This window comes from Mustela erminea, chromosome 6, assembly GCF_009829155.1.
Source record: "Mustela erminea isolate mMusErm1 chromosome 6, mMusErm1.Pri, whole genome shotgun sequence".
In the NCBI taxonomy this organism is placed as follows: Eukaryota; Metazoa; Chordata; class Mammalia; order Carnivora; family Mustelidae; genus Mustela; species Mustela erminea.
The window spans coordinates 80,622,188-80,645,752 of NC_045619.1; the positions used below are offsets into that span (position 1 = coordinate 80,622,188).

The window sequence follows — 23,565 nt, forward strand, 5'->3', positions numbered from 1 at the left end:
CTTCTGGGGTTACGATACCAGACAAGATTAGTAGTTAGCAATCCCTTAAAAGGTATTACTGTTATTTTTGAACCCACCTGTTCTTTCCTTGTTTTGTAGATAAAATGCTCCCCTGGGCATCAGACAAGAGATATAAACTCCCAAGAGAAAAGAACTGTTTTATTTTCTGCATCTTCATACACATGTCACGTCATGCTGTGTGTGCACGGAGCTTAAAAAATGTTTAATTTAGATAATTTGGCACCTTTATTCCATAAAGTTTGCTGCCACTGCAAAGGCATTTAATCATCTTTACGACGCATTGGAGGCCAAATATCAGAGCAGATAGAGTACAGATTAATTCATCAGCCCCAGGCATGATTTCTTTTCCCCACTTCATTGGCTATACAGCAGAGCAAATCATTTAATCTCTGTGAACCTCAGTTTCCTCAGCAGGTAATAATAACTACTTTAGAGGGTTATTGTAGGGATTAGGATTAAGGTCGTAATAATAGCTAACATTTACTGAATCCCTGCTGTTGACTCATGTAATCTTCTCAACAATGAAATAAAACAGGTATTCTTATTATTATACAATTTTAAGACAAAGAGACTGGGACACATAAAAATTTAGTAATTTGTTCGAGTTCACAAAGTGGTAGAGCCTGGAATTATACCCAGAGAGTCATCTTCCCAGCCCACTCTCAAATTCTTAACCATCAACCTACACTGCTTCTTTATTATTGAAGGAAATGCCTACAGACATACAGTTTAAAATAGCTACTATTATGAAAAATCAAAACAGGAGTCCTAGATTACCTGCATGAACCAGGCCATCTAGATCCAGTGCGAGAGTCCTACGGGTCCTCAGTATTCCTGACATTTGGTCATCCAGATTCTACTTGAACACACAGGCTGGTGCACCCCATTTTCATATGGTTCTTGTGATCAGCATGTTTCTTATTTGAGGGTCCTGGTAAATTTACTAGTTTTGCACACTAGAGCTACATGTAATAGTCTAATTAAAAATCCACACCCTAGTTGAGCCCTTACTGTATTTAAGGGTAGTTTCATGCTGCCTTTTAGTTTTCTTATTTATTTCAGTTCTTTGTTGAACACCTCAGGTTTGTTCAACCATACTTTTATATCCACTAGAGCTTTCACCTTCCAGCTAACTTTTCCTTGAGCACACTTCCATTTGCAGTAACCTCTTGAAATCTGTTGGCCAAAGTGAACACAATATTCCACTGTGGAATGAGTATACAGAATTCAGGGAGACTATTATTACTTATATTGCTTGTGTACTCTGCAGGAGCAAAGGCTAAGCATGCATTTTCTTTTAGAGCTGGTACATTATACTTGGGGTTCATACTTAACTTGGAATCAGTAGTCAAGAAAAGAATGACACTATTAAAGTTTTCTAACTCGTGTAATTGTTTTTTTAACCCAAAGGCAAGAATGCACTTATATTTTATTAATATTCATTGCCTGCCCACTAGATGTAAAATGTGATGCTAAGTCCTATGAGAAACACAAAACTGTAGGCTTCCCTTCTACTTTCAAGGAACCCACGCTCCAGTGGGAGGGAGTGGGGAAACAGGGGAGGTGGGGAAGGCAACTAAAGAAAAGAAGAAAAACAAGATTATGGCCAAGGACACAATGAACATAGGCCCAAGATGGAAGTGATCAGAATTAAGAATCTAAAAATAAAATACTGGTAGAAACAGTGTAGCCTTACTGGAGCTGAGAGCAGGACAACTACAGGAGGTAATGTCACATGTTCGCTACAGGTCATAGTGTTAATTCAATCCCATTGTTCCTGAAATCTGAATCACTTTGAATCTTTGTTCTGTCTTTTGTCCTATTAACTACCCTTCCCAATTCATGTCTTTTGTAAATCAGATTCATCTTCTTTGACTTGACTTGACTCTACACCCAGATTTTTTATTTAACTCTATCTTTGTACACCACATTTCCCTTTAAGTCTAAAAAAAAATTACTAGAAAATATTGTATTCTCTCAAAAAACAGTGAGGTTTTAAATTTTTCAAAGGATTTATTTATTTATGAGCAAGTGAGAGAGAGAGAGAGTGCAGGCAAGCAGGAAGGGCATAGTGGGGGAGAGAGAGAGAGAGAATACCAAGCAGACTCCATGCTGAGCATGGAGCCTGACTCGAGGTTGATCTCACGGCCCTGACATCATAGCCTGAGCCAAAACCAAGAGTCAGATGCTCAACCAAATGCACCATCCAGGCACCCCAAAAAACAGCTAACAATCAGCAGATAAAACTGACGTGTGTGTGTGTGTGTGTGTGATATATAAATTTATATATACTTATAAATGTATAAATAAAGCTGATTGCTATGGGTTTATTGTACCTATATCTCAGTGGCTTCTTCCAGAAAGCTTATATGAAGAATGAAATGGAAACCACTGACGAAGACCCTTTAGGAAAAAGTACAGACTTTTCTCAGGAACATCAGAAATTTAGCAAAGAAAAAGAAGCAGCCACACCCCCAGCTCCATTCCTAGTGAATTCCACAAATTTGGTCCCATTACCATTGTTTCTTCCCACATTCCACCCCATTTTCCTTCTGCCACCATGTGTCTCCCCTCACTATCTGTAGATTTATGAGTGACAAGAATTCCCCTCTCCTGAGGGCATCAACAAAATACTTATTCTTTCCAATCCCCCAATATTGAGAATTGCATAACTTGAAAACCTACCTACAAAACACAGGGCATAAAAACACATTATAGGAAATTCATAACTTAGCTCACTTACAAAATGGAAATTCCTATCCAGCCCATGAGGAAGCTGAACACCAGATCTGGACTTTATGGTTTACATAGTAACAGCAGAGAAGATGTGGTCCAACACACAGTCTAAGACTTCAGCACCAAACAGGATCCTTGAAGGGGTCCTCCATCAGTTTAAATGTAGGGTAGAAATATACACACAAACAAAACCACCACTAGCACTAGAGATTAGGAGGAGACATTCTCTTTTTGTTGATATTTGGGTGGGGAGGAAAAAAATGTTTCTCTTACAGAGTTCTGAGATTCAAATTTATGTCACTAGCGTGGCATACCATCTGGCAAAGAAATTAACCCAAACGTCAACTGTAATATTCCTGTCATACCTGCAGAAGTAAGAGTAAAGTTCCTCTGGAGGGAAAAGACCTCAGGTTTCCCAGGTAAATCTTCAGTGAAGGTAAGGGCAGACATCAAAAGCACAAAACACACGAGGAAACACCGCAACAGCGGCAATACTTAACAAGTTTAATAAAAGGCAGATTTAGACTCCCTTACACTGCAGATAATAGAGCAAAATGATAAAGATGACAATGTAATGTGAGCATATTTAAAATTGTTAAGGACATAAAGGAAGGAATCAAAATCACAAGAATAAGAGCAAAGAGGAAAGGCACCAAAAATTTGAAAAAGAGTAGACCTAAAAGCAAAAAAGATAGTTATTAAACTAAACTTTTATAAAAATCAATGGATCAGCTAAACAAAGGATTAGACAAAGCTGAGCAGATAACTGATAGACTGGGGGATATATATGAAGAAATCGCAAAGGGCACAGCACTGAGAGATAGAGAGATGGAAAATACCAAACATAGAGAGATAAGAGCCAACATATATCCAAGAGGAAAACTAGGAGGAACGAATAAAGAGGATGAGAAAGAAGCAGCAATGTTTGAGGAGATAAAAACTGTGTGTTTTCCACAATGGATGAAAAAGAGTACTCTAATTCACTAGTCTAAAGGATCCCCAGGCAAGATAAATAAAAATAAATTCATCCCCAGGCATGAAAGGTTGAAACCACAAACTCCCAGAAAAAGGGGTTCTTAAAAGCAATGAAGTAAAAAAGGATTTTCAAATGAATTACAATCAAACTGGCAGTGGACTTCCACACAGAAACCTCAGAGGCCCGAAAAGTGATGGGATACTGCCTTCACAGTGGTTCTAGAGAGAGAACAATCTAGAAATTGGAACTTAACTAACCTAAATGTAATAGGGTATATGTAATATGTAAAATGGCATAAAGCCCATTTCAGACCAATGCTGAGAGTTTGCCACTAACAGACCCACCCAGAGAGTACTAATGTAGGTCCCTCAGGAAGAAAGAAACAACACATAGAAAGAAGAAACAGAATTCAAGAAGCAAAAATAATTTGAGTATATATTAAATGTTGCATCCTTGAGATATTCTGAATTAAACAAGACTAAACATGAAATAGCTGTACATGACTTATTACGTTTTCATGTCTCTTCAGGATATGAAATCTGTCCTGCTATCTCTTGTAATAAATAAAAGTTCATCAGCTTATCTATGTAAAAAAAATTTGAAATTTATGAAAGAGAAAATTACAGAACATTTCCAACCAAAGGATGGGGGTGCACAAAGGAAGAGAAAGATCTGGTCCCCAAGATGTGCATTCTTATTGGCAAGTACAGAATAACAAATTAAAATCTGCTATCGGAATGTAGCAGCCTCTAATAAAACTGGCTTTCTTATTTGAATCACACTGTCTAATGAGGATGAAATGACAGTATGGGTTCTAAGATATATTGTTAAGCAAGAAAAAAAAGCAATGATTGGGAAAAGGGTACAAAGAAAATTTACTCTTTGTTATATGCTCTTTGCTCTTTTATATTTTATACTATGTGCATATACTACTTGTTGAAAATATTAATGAAGTATTTGGTTAATTAATTTTAGAATAATATCAAATAAAAATATAAAAGTGACTTTATTTGGTTTATTTTAAGTAATAAAAAATAAGGGGGGAATGGATTTTAGGAATTCAGGTGTATAACACAATATAATATATTCATAGGTGACCCACTGAAAAAATTGTCAATGTTTTTAAAGCAAAAGTGAAGATCTTTTCCAAATTCCCAAATAATTCCACTAGGCTTTTTTTCTTGGAGACCTGCCCTCTAACAGCTTGAAAGCTATTTTTTTCTCCTTATATTAACTCCATGATGTGTCCTCATTTCCAATGTTAATTAGGTAGGCCCTACAATAAAAGAGTCTGAAATATTTCCCCATCAGAATTGTTATCTATTATACATGACTGATACATGGAAAGAGTAAGATTTTTTCCAATTAACCTGAAGGACTTGGAAAAATGACTTTGAGATTTAACACAAGAACTTTTAACTACTTTTTGAACAGTACAAAGACTTAGATTTCCATAAAACATTAATTTTTAAGATTTGCATTAGAATTAAAATAAAGCAATTTTAAGTAAATGTAAAGAATGCAAATGGCTAAAATAAAGACTTTCATGCATTAAAGTATAGTAAAGCTATACTTAAAGTTAGTTTATAAATGAATCAAGAAAACTAGAATCATTTCTTACTCTTCACTTTTATTTTGTAATAACTCAGGGTATCTCCAGCTAACTCAAAGGAGTCAAAGCTTCAAACAGTTCTGTACCCAACATTTTACTTAAAATGTATAATACATCCATATCGGGTATCATTTATTGAGTACTTATAATGTTCCCGAATGATGCTATATGCCTTGCTTACATTATTTCATTTAATTTCTGGAACAGAACAATGAGGTAGATATTATTATCATCCTTCACTTCATACATATGAAAACTAAGGCACAGAAAAACAAAATAACAAAGAAAAGGTCACACAGGTAGTCCTCAGCAGAGCTAGGACTTAGGCTGATGGATGTCCTTCTGGTTTCAATTTAAAAAAAAATTTTTTTTTTAAAGTTAACATATAACGTACTATTTGTTTCAGGGGTACAGATCTGTGATTCATCAGTCACAGAATTCACAGCACTCACCATAGCATATACCCTCCCCAATGTCCAGCACCCAGCCACCCTATCCTCCCCACAAGCAACCCTCAGTTTGTTTCCAGAGATTAAGTCTTTTATGGTTTGTCTCCCTCTCTGATTTTTTCTTCTTTAATTATTCCCGCCCTTCCCCTACGATCCAATTATTAATGTTCTTGACCACTATGTTAAATGCTTCAAGGAAGACCAGGGTTTGGCATAATATTAATTAAAGGGCTATTTTAAAGAAGGTTAAGGATCACTTACATAAAGAGAAGCTGTATCTTAAGCATCCAAGTTAACTCATATGCAACGTATGGTCAAAAAGCTTTCTGTGAGAGTTCTTTGGTTTCTTCTTTTAAAAATTTTATAACAAGAAAAAGTCACATGGAGACCTAAATCCCCAATTTATCTGAAGTTCATTAAGACACATTCATTCATCAAATGTAACTCAATCACTTTTATCATTAAATACCAAGTTTAAAGAGCAGAAGCAATTCACGAAGGATGACTGGAGATTCTACCTTAGGCAAATTAATGGATCCCTCCATGAGTATGGATCCTACATTACAAAAACCACTAAATGATCAGCTGTGCCTTGTCTCTTCCCTGAGAAATTCAAATCTGGAAAAGTGACTTCAATAGATACTGAAGGATCAGAAGCTGAACTGCCTTTATCCTGAGTTTTCTTTATTACAATAAAGTATACTGAACAATTTTTATATACAAAATTGGTATTTGTTCAGCTTGAACAAAATACATTCAAAATAATACTAAAAAAAAATCACACTGGTAAAGAAAAGGTATCTGAAGGTTTTTTTTTTTTTTTTCCATTACTAACTATATTATAGTCTCAAAAGTCTTACTAAAATTCTCTTCTCCCTCAAAAAGATAGATATTTTGGTAATGGAATTTTGCTCTGAGTCATTTTGGTAAAAAAAAAAAAAAAGAAAGGTATGCTATGCCAGAAATGTTTGAATTTTCTCTTGTTTCTGAGTTTTGTTCTTTTTATGTAAAATGCTATGAAACGATGAAAACTTCTGAAAAATATGCCTTTAAAGGAAAGCTACATGTTCATGAGATTAAATAAATGTCTTCCTTTAATGGTGAAAAATGTGCTAATTTAACCATATCAGGAAATATAATAGCATTTGACATTCATAATAAATGCTAACTGTACATACTACTAACAAAATAACTTTGTTACTATAAATTAAATAAAGGATTTTTACTACCTACACTCGAATAGTAATAATGGAGACTTTTTAAAATCAATCAATCTCGATCAATCTGTAGTTACCTTTGAAGTAAAGCAACATTCATATATGCCTCATACTTAATTTTACCTTTTTTTTTTTTGAAACCACAGATATTATTAAAAAGCTACACAAACACTTAGTAATGCAACTTGAATTTATATTCATTTAACTACTCACTAAAAATAATTAAAATCTCATCTCATGTTTTGATCTGTGGCTAAGAAACCCATTATTTTACACACAGGAAAAAAAAAAAAGCCATTTATCACCAAACTGTCTGAGCTCCTCTGCTTTGACATTACAGCCTATCTTTTTTAGCACTGCCATTCGATACCAACTTTTCCCCAGTTATAAACATTTTAATTTGATTTAAGTCGGCAGTTACTTATAGGGGACTGTCATATCTTTTCGAGTTGTGCTGTAAATCACGACTGAAAGATTTACTTTTAGTATACTGAGACAGCTTTGCATACTAATGAGGTCATCAGACTCATGTTTGCTGAGGGTTAGCGATTGGGTAAGAAATACGTATGGCAATGAGAAAGCTGCGAAACCTCAGCGTAGAGATTTTGAATATATTTTATCGAGTTATCCAGGAAATAACCGCCCTGCTAAATCCAAGTTAAACACCTGATGGAATATTAGGATGTTTAATTAAAAATGAAGTTATGCTGTCCATGTGGGTGATTTTACACAGTGGCTAAAAAAGAAGACCATGAAAAATTAATTTTGCTCAGTAAGCAAATACACATAGCAGCCTCTTTGTGAGGTTGGTAAGGTGATTCAACCACTCCAGCAAGATAGGCATGATGCAGAAACAGACTCAATAAATTAGGAACAGGAGCTTCAGGGGAGCCCTTCTCAATAAAGTAACAAGGCTTGGTAAATGTCTTGAACATTAAGATTGTCTTTCAAGAAACTGGTAGATCCTATTACTTCATGCTCAGTGATTCCACTCTAAGGGCTCAACAGAGGGCCACTGGGGCCAGCAATTAGTCTCCGTTCTCAGCTATCAGGCAGCATCTAGCTCCAGCAGTCCAAGATTTAGGCCATTCCTAAACTTACAAGATCTTAGCAGTCCTGATGCTTTTTCGCTACCTACGGAGAGAAAAACTGCCACAGTCTTCACTGATAAAGACAATAAGATTATTTGGCAGTTGAAGGGGAGGACATGAGAAAAAGCACAGGCCTCGTGAGAGATGATAGTAGGACAAATTCCTGAACAGACAGCATGGCATAGGAAGGAAGGAAAAAAAGGAAGAAAGGAAGGAAGAAAGGCAAGAAGGAAGGAAGGAAACAAGGGAGAGAGGGAGGGAAAGAGGCAGGAAAGGAAGAAAAAGAGAAACACTGGACTAGAAATCAGAAGCCCTGAGTTCTAAATTGTAGATCACTATCTATAATGAAACACCTTATCAAAAGTTACTTTACCCTTCTGTACCTTAATTACTTTATCTGCTATATGAGAGTTTAGGACCAGATGACTCTGAAAGCCTCTTTAAACTAATGTTCAATAAAGCTCACCAAATATGATGCAATCATATCATCTTTTACCTCCTAATTTAACTGACCACTCATTTCTTTATTTATTTACCAATGTCTTAAAGATTCAAAAGTGAACAAGACACATGTTTCATCCTCAAGAGACTCAATACCTTGGGCTATAAAAGAAGTGAGGAGACTGAGGGGCAAGAGGGCGAATGCTGGGCAGAGAAGCAGGGGACAAATATTGAAGGGCCGTATCGGTCTGTCAAGAAGTGTGAGGTCAGTGGGGGATGCTAAGGGTTTTTTTCAGTACGGAATGACATGGTCAGATTTGTGCTCAGATATTCTGTGGAGAACTGACTGGAGAGAGATACACCTGAGCTCCCTGAGTTACTATAGTCCAGCCAGAAAGGAAAGAAATAGACTCTAGTAAGCAGAACCAAAAGGATTTGGTGGGAGGTGAAAGGAAATAAGAGAGAGGTGACTCATTTTTTACTGGCCAACAGAGCTTGGTGGATAAGGCCACTCACTGAAATACAGAACCAGGGTTTGGTAACAGAAGAGGAAGAAGAGGAAGAAGAGATATGCCAAAAGTCGTGGAGATGATGTGTTTAGTATGGGGTCTTGAGATTTAAGGTCCTCAAAGAAACATACTGGAAGACGTGGGATATTTGCACCTGGATCACTTTCCACAGAATAAAGGAGCAGGTAGTTTACTTTATGAATCATGGAAGATTCTCTCTCCAGTAGTTTTACCTATTTAGAAATTATAGAATCTGTAGGCCATCTTTAAAAGCTCTGAATTCTTTTTATAGGAATGTGTACATATACATGTATATTCATGGAATTCATGGACTCCCAAAGTCCATCCAGAGACCTGTAGAGGTTCAACAATTCCAAGTTAAGGATCCCCACCAGTTAAGGAAAGAAGGCCGAAGCTGAAAAGGAAGTAACCCAGTTCCTCCATCTGAGTAGATAAGACAATAGAGAAAATGGTTTAAATTGTTCAAATAGTACCAGCAATGGCAGATAGAAGATATGGCAAAAGACTGGCATAATGGTCACAAACCAGTTTCATCTTCCTGCACATTCAGTTCAGCTAGATTTTCTAAACCACTCAAGTCTATGGGGTGAGCTCTTACCAACTGTATGTGAGAGGAAGGGACATGCATGTCATTTCTGGTCTGAGGCAGTGAGAGTGGGGGTGCATTCTCCATGTTTTCTCTGTGGTCCTCTTCTCTGTGGCAATAGAGGCTGTGTGTTGTGCATGACTTAACTTATCAAATGGCAATAGCGGGGGGCCTGGCTTAAGCAGGCCCAATCCCAATCCCCCCCCACTCTCCCCACCATCACATTTGACATATCAAACTGAGATGTGAGTGAGCAAATGCTTTTTGTATTAATCACTGAGATTTTAGGACTTGATATAGAAGTTGATATTAGTTGGTTTTATTAATGAAGTAAATACCAATAATAACAATACTCCTCATATGTAAGGTCCATAGGTTAATAAAAATAATTTTACACTATTTGCTTTAGTTTTCTTTATAGCTCTTATTATTACCTGATACTATTTTAGGTATTTATTTATTTTCCTATTTATAGACCCTCTAACTAAACTAGACCATAATTTCCATGCAGATTAAGAACTCAGTGTTGTTCACTGCTATACCCTGTTTCTAGATCAGGGCTCAGCATATAAAAGGTCCTAAATAAATATTTGTTGAATAATGAGAGAACAGATTATTTCGTGTTCTCCTCTAAAGATATTTTTTAAAGGGTACAATTTCTATTTATAACTACATCAAAAGTGGTGGTGCTGGGCGCCTGGGTGGCTCAGTGGGTTAGGCCGCTGCCTTCAGCTTGGGTCATGATCTCAGGGTCCTGGGATCGAGTCCCGCATCGGGCTCCCTGCTCAGCAGGGAACCTGCTTCCTCCTCTCTCTCTCTGCCTGACTCTCTGCCTACTTGTGATCCCTCTCTCTGTCAAATAAATAAATAAAATCTTAAAAAAAAAAAAAAAAAGTGGTGGTGCTAGAAGGTGAGGGGTTAGGATCTGGCCTGGAGGAATGATTGGGACAGATGCTTTGAGGCAAGTACTGTCATTACAACTTCTCAGGATGGAGTTAGGAATACCTTGCTTCTCAAATAGTGCAATGTGGTCTTGGGCCAGGAGATTCTAGAAGGCAGAGACAAATTCTGACCCCATGTCTTACAGCACCAACTTAATAACTCAATGGCAGTAAGTTAAATGTTTTCATATATTATGGAATAGAAATGAACGAATTTTGGAGAAAAAACATGAGTTTTTGGAGAAATTTTATTTACCGTTGTGGTAGGCCTTTTCAGGGTGGGCCTATGTTAAGACATTTTCTCTCCTCTCTCATTAGAATGACAAGAAACTTTGAAAAACATTGATATAGATTAAAAAACAAGAACAAAAACCAAAACCTGGGTTTGGGAGCAGAAAGAACTTTGTATTCAGCTATTTAATCTATGGCCTTAGAAAACAAAATTAATCATTCTAAACCCAAATATTTTTGTTTAAAAATGGAGGTGATACCTATCTTGGAAGAGACTTACAAAGAGTAGGTGATGTATAGATAGTACAAGACACTAAGAAGTTATATAACTTGCCCAAGGCCACATAACATGTAAAGGATAGGGCTAGATTTTGAATCTACATCTGTTCTGTCCTTCTCAAATTCCTTGGCTGATACAGATAGCTACTTATAGTAAGCCTAGGATTGTCTTCATATAGACTGAAAGTTCAAAGATAATTAGAAAAAGTTAAATATTCTGTTGGGTTATTTTTAACTCCTTAGTTTTAAATTTTACATTACTCAAATCAATCTCACCCCATTCCAGATTTTCACAATCTCATACATTATATATATTTTTTTCTAGTGGAAGAATGATATGCAGAATTAGGCATGGCCATTATTCATCTCAGATTTTCTGGGAAAGAAATTTACTTCAAAATTACACACCATTGAAATGTCCTGAAAAAAGCCAGTACTTCTGTATCCAGACTCTATACCAGAAGCAGCACCAAATACTGTATTCAGGAAACATGGTCACCACACGTGTGGATATACAGGAGGACTGTCAGCTACCTTGTTGTGTTTGGGTGTACTGGTGGAGACCATGGGATAGAAACATTGCAGAAGCACAACACCAGAAGTGCCTGACTATGACCTAGGAAATCCTGTGATAGTTAATTACCAGAAATCTGTATTTTTAACAAGTTAAGCCTCATGTGTGAGTAACATGCACAATGGGTTTGGAACTCCTGATTTAGGAAATAATCCCCTTAAGAAAGAGTCCTACATATCAAAGATGGCCACCATCCATTTTCTATTAGAGACCTTCATAACTCAATTGTCCCTGAAGCTTTAGGATTATCACTTAGAGGTATTATAGAAAGAAACAATTTAGTGATGCAAAGCCCTCTGTGGGTATCCTTCTGTGCACAGAGACAGGACCAGTTCAGGAAAATTTTTACTTCTCAAGTGGTCCAGAACATTTTCTGTCTCATGTTCTTTTCCATCAGTGTTTTTATTAAACCAGACTACTCTGCAAGTAGACGGGACACGCACATCTATTACACAGAGATTTATAGAAAGTAATGTAAGATGGCAACCACCCATCCCTGGAGTAGCAGCTTTCTGTTAGGGACAATAATGGGCTTTCCTGAGGTCATCTACTATCAGAATCCACTTAACCCAAAGCAACCAAAACCACTATCGACATGATTTTAATTTAAGAGCCAATGTTCTCATAATGTGTTTTCAATTGACAAAATATCTTACTGTGGTTCATAAGATATATATACAGACTATGCAGTTATACATATAATATAATATATAATACATGTATATATTAGTTTCTAGTATTAGCATCCATCAGAAAGAATGAATTCAAAATGAACTCGGATGAGGAATAATCAGAAAGTAGAAAACTTTAAATATTTTGTAAATAAACAACAATGAATTAATATTAAATGAGTCAGGCAAAAACTTATTACATTTCTCAAATGTGGAGGCAGGAAGTAGTAGGTCCTAGAAAGTGATCTGGCCATAAACTTGAAATCTATCCTTTAATATAGTCATACAGATGCCGGGAAAAATAGGCTCCAAATAAGTAAAACGAATTACGAAGTCACAAAATCCTGGCCAACCCCACATATCTTTCTAAAAAGGTCCAATATTCTCCTAGTTACAAGCTGCAAAACCTCCATAGAATGACTTTGGGGAAATGCCCAGTGAATATGCGTGCAACACTGACACATACCACCTCCTCCCTCTCAACACTCCCTTATTAATAGTGCCATGCTTTGAGACCCACTTGAAAGTTGAAACATTATTTTCCTTATGGATTACTTTATACATAGGCGTAAAAATTCATTTTCTAGAAGATGGAATGATATTCTTACCCGTTTCACAGCTGGGCCCAGTGAAGCCTTGCGGGCACGCACACACATTAGCGGCAATACAAGCTCCTCCGTTCCTACAGCCGTCCTTGCAAAATGCTAAAAATAATCCAGATACATGATGTTAGCATTTTAGAAGAAAGTAGTCCAAGTTACTCTAAACCCAGCTTTTCTTTATTCCCTTGGGATGTGGACATCAAATTATATATGTTATTATAATTTCAAATTCCTCTAAGACTTTCCATGCAGGTAAGAAACTTCAACCCAATTTGTAAAGCAGTACTCTTTTCAACATTAAAGAAATATTTCACCTGTAAAATAAAACACTAAACTTTCTTTTAGCAAAAATCAGTAACCTCATACAACAGAAAGTACATGAGAATTAGAGTTGCATGTCACTTTAATAGTCTAGCTTGAAATGAAAAACGGAAACTATCCTAGAGTTTTCTTAAGGAGCAAACTACCATCTAAAGACTCGGTAAGGAAATAGAAAATGATTGACTCCTATGAGTCTCTGATCATTCTACACATTGTGCCAGAGTATTAGAGAAATGCCCCATCTTTCACAAAGTTCTAAATCAGTCCCTGTGATGAACCAGCCAATGGCAAAAATTGGCTATAGTGAAAAGAGCCTTGCATTCCTCTGCTGAGGACAGGTCAAGATCCAGAATTAAGGACAAAGGTATTGCAAAGTCTGCTGTATTAGAGTCGGTTTGTGAGTAAGGTGAATTCGTCTATGGGTAGGAAAAGGAACCAAGATCTGAGCCATTGCAAGGGTGCCCTTTTGAAGTGTTGCCCAATTCAGAGAAGGTGAGAAAAATAAGATGGGTGACCCTGAGCACCCTTAGATGCTTCTGTTTCCACTTTAGCTTGTTCTTTGGTTCTATAAGGCTCCAAAGCCACTCCTTCAGCCTGGCAAGGTCTGTAATGGATGAATTAGATCAGCTTGTTCCAGGCATTGGGGTAAAAGCATTTTCTCTAGTTTTCTGGCACGCGCTTCCTCTCATTAGTTAGGATGTACTTTCTCAGAGTGGTAAAATGGAGACATCTGGGATTCTGGTGCTGAGTTAAAGGAAGAGGGCACAAAGAGGACATTTGGCTTCTTTGATTGTGGGTCCCAATCTGTCTTTATCCCAGACAAAAAGAGCACCTAGTCACCAAGGATTTGCAAAGAGATTGAGAATGTAAACCTCATAAATAATAAAGGGTCCATCTGCTAAACCATGTGTGTGTCTTCCTTGAAATCCCGTGCAAGGACACAGCACAGGACTCAGTGATTCAGATCCTACATCTACACCACTTATCTTTCAGCTTTTGACACTCCCAGCAGGAATACACACATGAACTAGAGAGTCTTTATTCAGGCAACCTAGAGGCTCAACTTCTAGCAGAAATTTTGGATCCATGGAAGTTCTCCTTCCTTCAAAGCTAAGAATTACCTGTCTGCATCTGCTCATGATTGCAAGAGTTCCTTATGCTATAACTTTATTCTTCATGTTTAATTAGGAGTCAGAGTGAAAGAGAAATAAGAGTGAGAAGTTTGGCTCCCAAATGAAATCTTAACCCCTCTCCTTTGTCAATTTTCAGTATATCTGGGTGCTTTGAGGTAGTCCTAGGCGTTCAGTTACACTATGAATGGGCTTTAAACATCTGGCTTTTCTCAGGATCAATCTAGTTTCTCTGGTAAAATCTTTTGGGATTTAGACCTTAAAGTGAGTAGGCCTGTTCACACTGCTCTAAATTAAAGGTCCCCATAGATTTTTCCAAAGCGGAGGAATCCTCTGGCCCATCGCTCTCTACCTCCACTGTATTACTGTAGACTAGGTCATAAGACCCTTGCTCATGGGCCATCCCTACTTATTTCTACCTCCTACATATACAGTGTCATAGAAGATTATAATTTTAGTCAACTCCAGGCTAATGGGCACATGTATTTGAGAAGTGGGTAGTTTTTATACAAATCATAAAAAAAAACCTATATGGCCTAATAAGGAATATGGATTTTAGCCTACAGGAGTTTGTGGAGTTTCTAAAATAGAAATTCTATTCCCCTTGTGAAGTAGTAGGTAAGCTTAAGCCTACCTGATGAAGCAACAGAGGGCACCGGTGAAAGAGTAAATTAGTGGATAGCAGTTTATTACAGCTAGAACATCCACCGATGTGGATGAAAGGAACATCTGGGCACCATAGGACTTTTAAAAGAGTTACTGATTGGTCTTAACAAAGCAGCAAAAATGGGAAACCACAACAAGTAGAGACCCAATATTCTCAGTTAAATAGTACTTAATAGCTCAAAAGAGAGAAGAGAAGAAACACTATCAGACAACCCCCAGTAGAGATATTTCACAGTGGACTTTGGTGGTAGAAAAAATGGGCTGACTGTACTGTCAAACAAACAAACAAACAAACAAGCAAACACAGCTGTCACATTTGGATGCACACACAAGTATTTGAATCTGGGAGTACACTGGCAACCTGGAAGAAAACGGAGGATCAAAGGAATGCAGCTACTTTTATAGCTGATATGATGCTGTTAATTGTATGTACCCACACAACTGAAGAGCAAGTCATGGAAAGAACAGAGTGGGCCAACTGGAAGCAGAAGGACTTGGGGCAAAACAACAAAAAGTTGATGTTTGAGATTTTGAAGGTGGAACAGTTCTAATCAAAAGTGTCCAGGTGTGGGGCGCCTGGGTGGCTCAGTGGGTTAAAGTCTCTGCCTTCAGCTCAAGTCATGATCCCAGGGTCCTGGGGTCAAGCCCCACATCGGGCTCACTGCTCAGCAGGGAACTTGCTTCCCTCCTCTCTCTCTCTCTCTCTCTGCCTGCCTCTCTGCTTATTTGTGATATCTATCAAATAAATAAATAAAATCTTTTAAAACAAAAAGTGTTCAGGTGTGATTATAGGTATGGTCTGCTGGACAAGAACAGAGATAGAAACCACTGTGGTGGAGGTCAAGGAACTCTACATCAACGTCATTGAACAGTTTGGCCATGTAAACACTGACATAACCCAGGAGGAAGACTGAGATGGGAAGTACTCAGAAGGGAGATGACGGTGAGGAGAAGAGGGGAGGCAGGTGAAGATGCACTGTATTATCCTTAAAGTCCAGCCACTGGCATTTAGACCTTTTACCTTTGCACGTGGTTCCATTCCCTGTATAGCCTGGTTTGCAAACACAGTTGTGTCCTCCAACAGTATTGAAGCATAAAGCATTTTCGTCACAGTTGTGCTGATTTGTGATACACTCATCATGTTCTGGAATGAGAAATACAATTTTGTTACTCAAAGATAGATTTTCAAAGAGACGGCATTTTAAACTGTCCCTGAATCTCGGTTATTGCATGGTATTTCTTTCAAACAGAGATTTCCACAAAGTATACATTAAAGAAGGGCTCCTATTTTGAAGCATCGCATACTCCTCTTGAAATACACACATAGTTTATGTAGCCACAAACCTTGAATGCAAAAGGATTTGGACAGAAGTTCCACCGAGAGGAGGAAGGAATGGAAGACGACGAGAGGCAAGAGTGTGGATCATTCTCAGAAGTGGATGGCTGAGGTGCTGAGCTGCTCTATACAGTCTCTGTGGCTGACATTTGGGGGAGTTGTTCTCATGAAATAAATCTGCTACCTAACTCTTCATCATGTAGCATGAAAAGGGTGCTAGGAAAGGATGTGAAATTGTATTGCTTCATGAATCCCGGCCTGCAGAAAAATAGAGCTGAAGCTCTGGGAGTTAGTAGGGTGCAGTTGTCAGCCGGACCCACATTTCCAGACTCAAAGATATACACGCTATACTGGGGGAGTTATCTGACCTCCGCAGGAAGCTCTCTCCTTCTGCAAATCAAGTGTCAAGAGTTCTTTTAAAGAAGACAACTTGCTTTTATGATATGTGCAAATCCAAACTTTAAAACACACAATCGGTATGATACTTCCTTTCACTGTGGGCAACTTGACACTTTAGAAAGCACTGAATCATCTGACTGTCCCAGCACCCTGTGAGAGAGGCAGAACGAATATCATTATAACCATTTTAAAAATGAGTCAATAGTGGCTCAGAGTGCTTAAGTCGCTTGTTCAAGTTCACAGGAGCATTAGGTAACATTAGAATTCTAGCTCCATGTTCAGCAAAAACATAAATATGTGGAATAAATACAGTGCATATAGAAAGGAAACAGATCTGAAATCAAAATCAAAATGAGTAGGAAATTAAACATAAGTAAGGAAATGTATACAAACTAGTTCAGGAAAATCACTTAGTCTCTTATATAAACACTACTTAGCCCTAAAATTAAAAATATATTTTAATATACTTAAATTAATTGAGCTATTAATTCACTAGGATATAAATCATCAAAGCAGAAAGAAATATTTGCTTTCCTTTTTCAAACTCACCATATTCTAGACAATATATGCATTCCCCCAGACAATACATTTTAATAATAATATATTTATAACTTGAAAAAAAATTGCTTTGGGCATGTTGAGATTAGACTAAAATCACTTATTTCAATGCTAAAATACAATGCTATATTTTTTTCAAATAAAGATTAACATTTTATGCCCTGTGTTATATATAAGTGCAAAGTTATAATAGTTTGAACTATAGCCCTGTAATAAAATTCTTAGATATTATTCCCAATAGTCTTTCAGAGGAAAGAGAGCTCTCAATCATTAAGGTTTTAGGACTGCACAAATAGGTATCTTATCCTCCAAATCCCTGGCTGAATATTCCCAAACTGTAGGAAATTCTACCTTTATTATCTGGTATCAGAAACTTTCATAGTTGTTGAATTCATGCCCATCGACAATATCTTTGAAAGAACCTGGATTTTACATAGGTCTCCTGACTGGGGCTACCACTGGACCACTACCAAATTTCAGAGGGCCAGGAATGGGCAGTCTACCTACCTCTGGGTCTGGCTGCCTGAAGCAAAATAAATCTAGACTCTGAAGTTTGCACCTGCTGCCAATTTTCTTCCCAGTGCAATTCAAAGTGCTGCAGTTAATCTATAAATCTCTATATGGACAGCCGTAGGCTCTTTAAAGACAGCTGCTGATTGATTGGATGCTGTTTTCATCCCTGCCTTGGTTGTCTTCTTAATTAGATGGAACTCACTGGGTAGAGGAGGGGCCTAACAGGAGGCAGCTTAGCCTCCAGTATGATGATTCCCACACACTTTAATTAATTACACAACCTGGGATCTGGCTACCCCTGTTGTCATTTACCTTCGAGGTCACTGAAATGAGTAAACATGCTCCCGAGCAATTCGAGGCTAAAGAAAATTTTCAGGTTTTGAAATACATCCGCACACACCTTCCTGTTCCCTGTGCCTGGGGTGCCTGCTCCGGGTACTCTCCAGGCAAACCCTTACCACTTCTAAAGATCACACTGAAAAGTCTTGTTTTATGTGCAAATACCATTCTTGCCCCCTCCTGCAGAGTTAGGGGCTGCTGGCTGTTTTCCCTACCACCATATATAAGGCTCTGTTATTGTATTTTATCAGAAATGTCTATTTCTCCTTGATTCTCCATCTTCGTGCCCTACGAGGAAACATTAATTTTTGGACAAGAATTTTGTATTTTTTAAAAAAGATTTTATTTATTTATTTGACAGAGAGAGAAGACAGAGATCACAAGTAGGCAGAGAGGCAGGCAGAGAGGGACGGGGAAGCAGGCTCCCTGCTGAGCAGAGAGCCCGATGCGGGGCTCGATCCCAGGACCCTGAGATCATGGAGCCCTTACCCACTGAGCCACCCAGGCGCCCCAAGAATTTTGTGTTTTTATTGTATTTTATTTCAGCATTCAAAGAATGTTTCTTAAATAAATAATTAAATGAATAAATGACCAAAGGAAGAAAACTACAGGATACTTCCTCTGCTGTTCTAACTCAAACCAATCCTAATTCGTTTAGTTGTAGACAAGATGACAAACAGAAGGCTACTGAAAATGTTTTTCTAAACTAATTTTACTGTGGTGGTATTTTGTTTGGGATATTTCAAAAATTATTTAAGGTAGCAAGACATACCTCGAAAACAGAAAATATTAATTTCTTTACACTCTCACTTTAAAATTTTTCACACTCCTTAAAAGTTGATTATACTTAGAACCATTGACTAACAGTAAACCGTGACCTGAGGAAGTCTTAAAAATGCCTATGTCTCAAGGTGCCTGGGTGGCTCAGTGCGTTAAGTGTCTGCTCAGTAGGTTAAGCTCAGGTCCTGATCTCAAGGTCCTGGGATTGAGCCCCATGTCAGGTTCCCTGCTCACTGGAGAGTCTGTTTCTCCCTCTGCAGCCCACCCTACCCTGCACAGCTTGTGCTCTGTCTGTCTCTCTCAAATAAATAAATAAAATCTTTTTAAAAAAATGCCTGTGTCTCACAGAAGAATTAACTTTAATTTGATAGCCCTCCACAAAACAGAATATGAATGAGGCAAGGAGAAAATATCCTATTCTATAAGGTCATCTCAAGAAATAGATAATTATTGCTGCTCTATGTCCAGTTTTGGTCAAATGTCAACTTCTTAGCCTCTCCCTGACTCACATATCCCTAAGGACTCTACCAGCAACCCACCAGTCAGCCTCTCCTTTTTTAATACTCTCTCTAACATTTGTAACATACAATAAGTTAAATTAAATAAAATAAGGAGGGAAATATTAAGATAAGGTTAAATCAATATTATGTTGCAGTGTTTGAGAGGAGCATGGCAGGATGTAGTAGTAAACGAATTTCAAGTGTTATTTCATATATATTGAAAAGCAGACATTTCAGATCTGATGTTCACAATATCCAGTTCCTAAGACTCAATGCTATTTTCACATTCTCAGTTAAAATTTTCATTGTTCATGTGACATGACAGTCCAGATAAAAGCTGGGATTGTAACCAAATACGCCTCTCTCTAAATGTTCTTCATTAAAAAGAATTGCATATGCTTATTTTAATCAAAATTGATCACATGTTGTATCTATACATACTAAATTTAAGTAAAATGGAAAAAATAAACATGCAGGAAGAAAACATCATTCAACAGTACTAAACAAAAGTAATGTAGTTGTCAATCATCACAATACATTATATGTAGAATCAATCATCTTATATTGCTAGCTGGCAAAGATCTGTCTTTTGTGCCATAATTTGCTATGCATCTTTATGTACTCTGTAAAACTGATTTCATACCAGTGACAAGGGTCAATACATTCAAATTCCTCTACAGAAAAAAAAAAGTGATAATTTATACACTTGGATTTATCTAAATGCAAATGTCACATAGAACAATAATACTTCAGTTTCACTGATGAACTCCTAACCTGAGTAGCTTAATGTCTCTAAAATCATTTTAAGACTCTATACCTAACAGGTCATTGGTCATAGTTACATACAGTTGGACTTAAATTGAGCTTGAAATTTGGTATTCATATTGAGCTATTTCCAGAATAAATGTTCTATCTAAAGACAAAACGGCCACATTAAAATTCACATAGCTTTTTTTACTATGACTTCAACACAGACAAACAACACACATAGCAAATGTTCTATTCAAGAATTTCACTGATACAAAATGCAAATACTACAGAAAATAGGAGTGAAAAGTAATTTAAATATATCTACACTTCAGTTCAATTACATACAATTCTCTTCAAGGTCTACTGTGTATTCAAATTTTTTTGGAATTAAAAATGTGATTATAAAAATTGTGATTATAAGTGGTAGCTCCCTCAAAAAGCTTACAGTTTTAGTTGGGGAGATAAGACAAAAACACAAATGCTTTTAAAACGTGGCTTTGTAATGAGAAATAATGAAGTAAAGAAGAAATCTCTGTTTACAGAGAGAAGTAGAGATCAAAAGGGGGAGAAATAATTTCTCTTAGGACAGATAGGAATTCAAGAATGACTTCATGGAGAATGGAGCATTTGATGTGGATACTGTGACATCTGTTGGGAAGGTGCAGGTTCCAAAATGAAACAGCATTCATGTACTTTTGCTTCCTTTTTTTCTTTTTGGAATCTTGACTGAGCCTCTTACACACATGTGAATGATCCTGAATGATTTAATAACCATAGCTGTAATTCAGTGTTTACTACTTACTGCATGCATACTATCTCATTTAATTCTCATATTAATGGGGAATCTTATAATTTGCAAAAAAAAAAAAAAATTAAACTAGGCTTGTAGAGAGGTCAAGTAGCTTGCCTGAGATCACATAGCTAGTAAGAAGTAGAGCTGTGAATCACATCTGACTCCAAAACCTAGCTTATTGATTGCCAGGCAGTCGGGCTGCCTGACATATTTAATGTTTATTTTTCCCTCATCTATTTTTTTTAATCCCAGTGTTTTTCTTTGTAATTGCCCAAAGGTTTTGGGTTTTAATGCTTACAGTCATTTAATGTCTTCTTGTCATATGTGGAGTCCTCCATTGCTTCAAAATTAGGAAGTTCTCTCTCTCTTTTGTATTATCTAGTGTTTTTTTGTTTTTGTTTTTTTAGATTTTTAAAATGTATTTGACACAGAGAGAGAGCACAAGCAAGGGGAGCAGCATAAGGCATAGGAGAAGCAGAATCCCCAATGAGCAGGGTGAGCAGGGAGCTGAACGTGGAACTCGAACTCAAAACCCTGGGATCACGACCTGAGCTGAAGGCAGATGCTTAACCAACTGAGCCACCCCCGGCACCCCTATTATCTAGTATTCTTAGGACTTTAGGTGCACTATTAAAATTATGGAACTCTTTAGGGCAAAGCACTGAGGTACTTTCTGTTCATACTAAAATCTATATTTTCACAAGACTGAGAGTTTTTAAAAGAAAAAGAAGATACCAATACAGTCAAATACAAATGTTTGTAAAACAAAGTGACCAGCTCAGAGAACTTAGACTCAAGCACCCATTCCCCCAACTGAAAAATCTCCGGAAGATCAACATTAATGCAGTTTGGCAAACAGACACCCCCAGTATCCAAGGGTCTTCTCTTCTGACACCTGGCCAGGTCCTGATAAGAAAGCCCACTGCTTCTGGTAAATTCTGCTCCCCCCCCCACCAAGCAGTATACTAGATTCTCTGCCACCTTTCTACTCTAGAGTCTGCTCTTCGGGTAATGGATTATAATATACCTTCACTATCCTCGGAGAATTTTCTTTTCTTCTGAGGGATTTCTTTTCAGTCCCAAGAATTATATTGTCTATGCTGCATCTTCTACTCTCCTGCCCAAATCCAGAAATGTTGGGAAAACAGCAGCTATCATTAACATACAGGTGTAAGTGCCACAAAGAAATCTTCTTCACTTTCCCCGACACAAGTGTTTACTATAATATAAATTTACAACGAGTAAATTCTCTCTTTGAATGTGGCAGGATATGGCTGTAAATGTAGTGACAACCTACCTCAGGTCTTAACTATTATCTGCTTATTAGAAACCGGAAACAAGTTCCCTCAGGCTTAAGCCTGAATAAATCTTGGAGCAAGAAAGCCCACAAAAGTGTAAATTATTCTTGAGGAGCTGTTAAATAAGACTATCAAACTATATGTTTAGAAGGATGATTTATCTCAAAAATGTAGAGCTGCTTAGTCATTTTCCTCTTATATTTCTGTAGATTGGATTGCTGGCCGTAAGATATCAATAAGGTTGTGGAAATTCACCCCTGAGTTTCATTCATACCTATTCCCACCAAAGTAAGTATATAGTTACCCATACCAGCCGGTGAAGGCCATCAGAACAAGATAGGCCATGGGTCTGCAATACTGAGACCTCTTATTTTACTCTGAAAAGAATGGCAAGGGGCACCTAGGTGGCTCAGTCACTTAAGCATCTGCCTCTGGCTCAGGTCATGATCCCAGGGTCCTGGGATCCAGCCCCGCATCGGGGTCCCTGCTCAGTGGGAAGACTGCTTCTCCCTCTCCCTCTGCTGCCCTCTCTGCTCCTGCTTTCTGTCTCTCAAATATATAAATAAATTCTTTAAATAAAAAAAAAAAGAATGGCAACACTGTGAGTCCTCAGATGAAACAAGCCATTTCTATCTATCCAACTAAACAACTCTTTGGACTTGTCCAGAGCTCCTTACTTTAGTCACACAATAATTATTCTATGGAGTTTTCAAGATGAGCACAAACTGAATTTCAAGAATGTTCTGTATTACAATTCAACAAGTGATAGAGGGTTTGGGGGTCTATCAAAAAGTACTGAAACTCCTTCGTTTCCTCACCCTCCTTCCTTGCCCTCGATGTTTAGTGGTCTGGTTTATGAAGACATTGTGTCCACTGTCACCAGCAATACATAACCCTGCAATCAAAACATGCACATCCTAATGACTACTGACTCTTGGGGCATTGCTACAATTCACCGAATGGTTTAAAATGTCCTCCATCAACTGTTCTGTACTAGGACCATAACTAAATATAAAGGACAAAGGAGAAAAAAAATGAGAAAATTATGTACTATTTTAATGAGCAATAGCAGAGAGGCAGTGTGATACGGAAGTTTTCTAGACAGGCTTGAATTTTTTTTTTTTTTTAAGATTTTATTTATTTGAGAGAGATAGAGTGGGAGTGAGTGTTCATGTGCCAGAGGAGGGGCAGAGGAAGGAGGAGAGGGAGAAGCAGACTCCCCACT

The 23,565-nt window shown here is 37.5% G+C and overlaps 1 protein-coding gene across 6 annotated transcripts in view; it reads right to left on the reverse strand.

Annotated features, from left to right (window-relative positions):
- NELL2 (neural EGFL like 2) overlaps positions 1-23,565 on the reverse strand; it is a 399,311-nt gene that overhangs the window by 90,226 nt on the left and 285,520 nt on the right. For all 6 annotated transcript variants that reach the window (XM_032347951.1, XM_032347957.1, XM_032347956.1 and 3 more), the window contains 2 exons: positions 16,096-16,218; positions 12,964-13,059 (listed from right to left, as the gene is read on the reverse strand). In XM_032347951.1, coding sequence (XP_032203842.1) covers positions 12,964-13,059; positions 16,096-16,218 — 219 coding nt within the window. The remainder of the gene's footprint in view (positions 1-12,963; positions 13,060-16,095; positions 16,219-23,565) is intronic.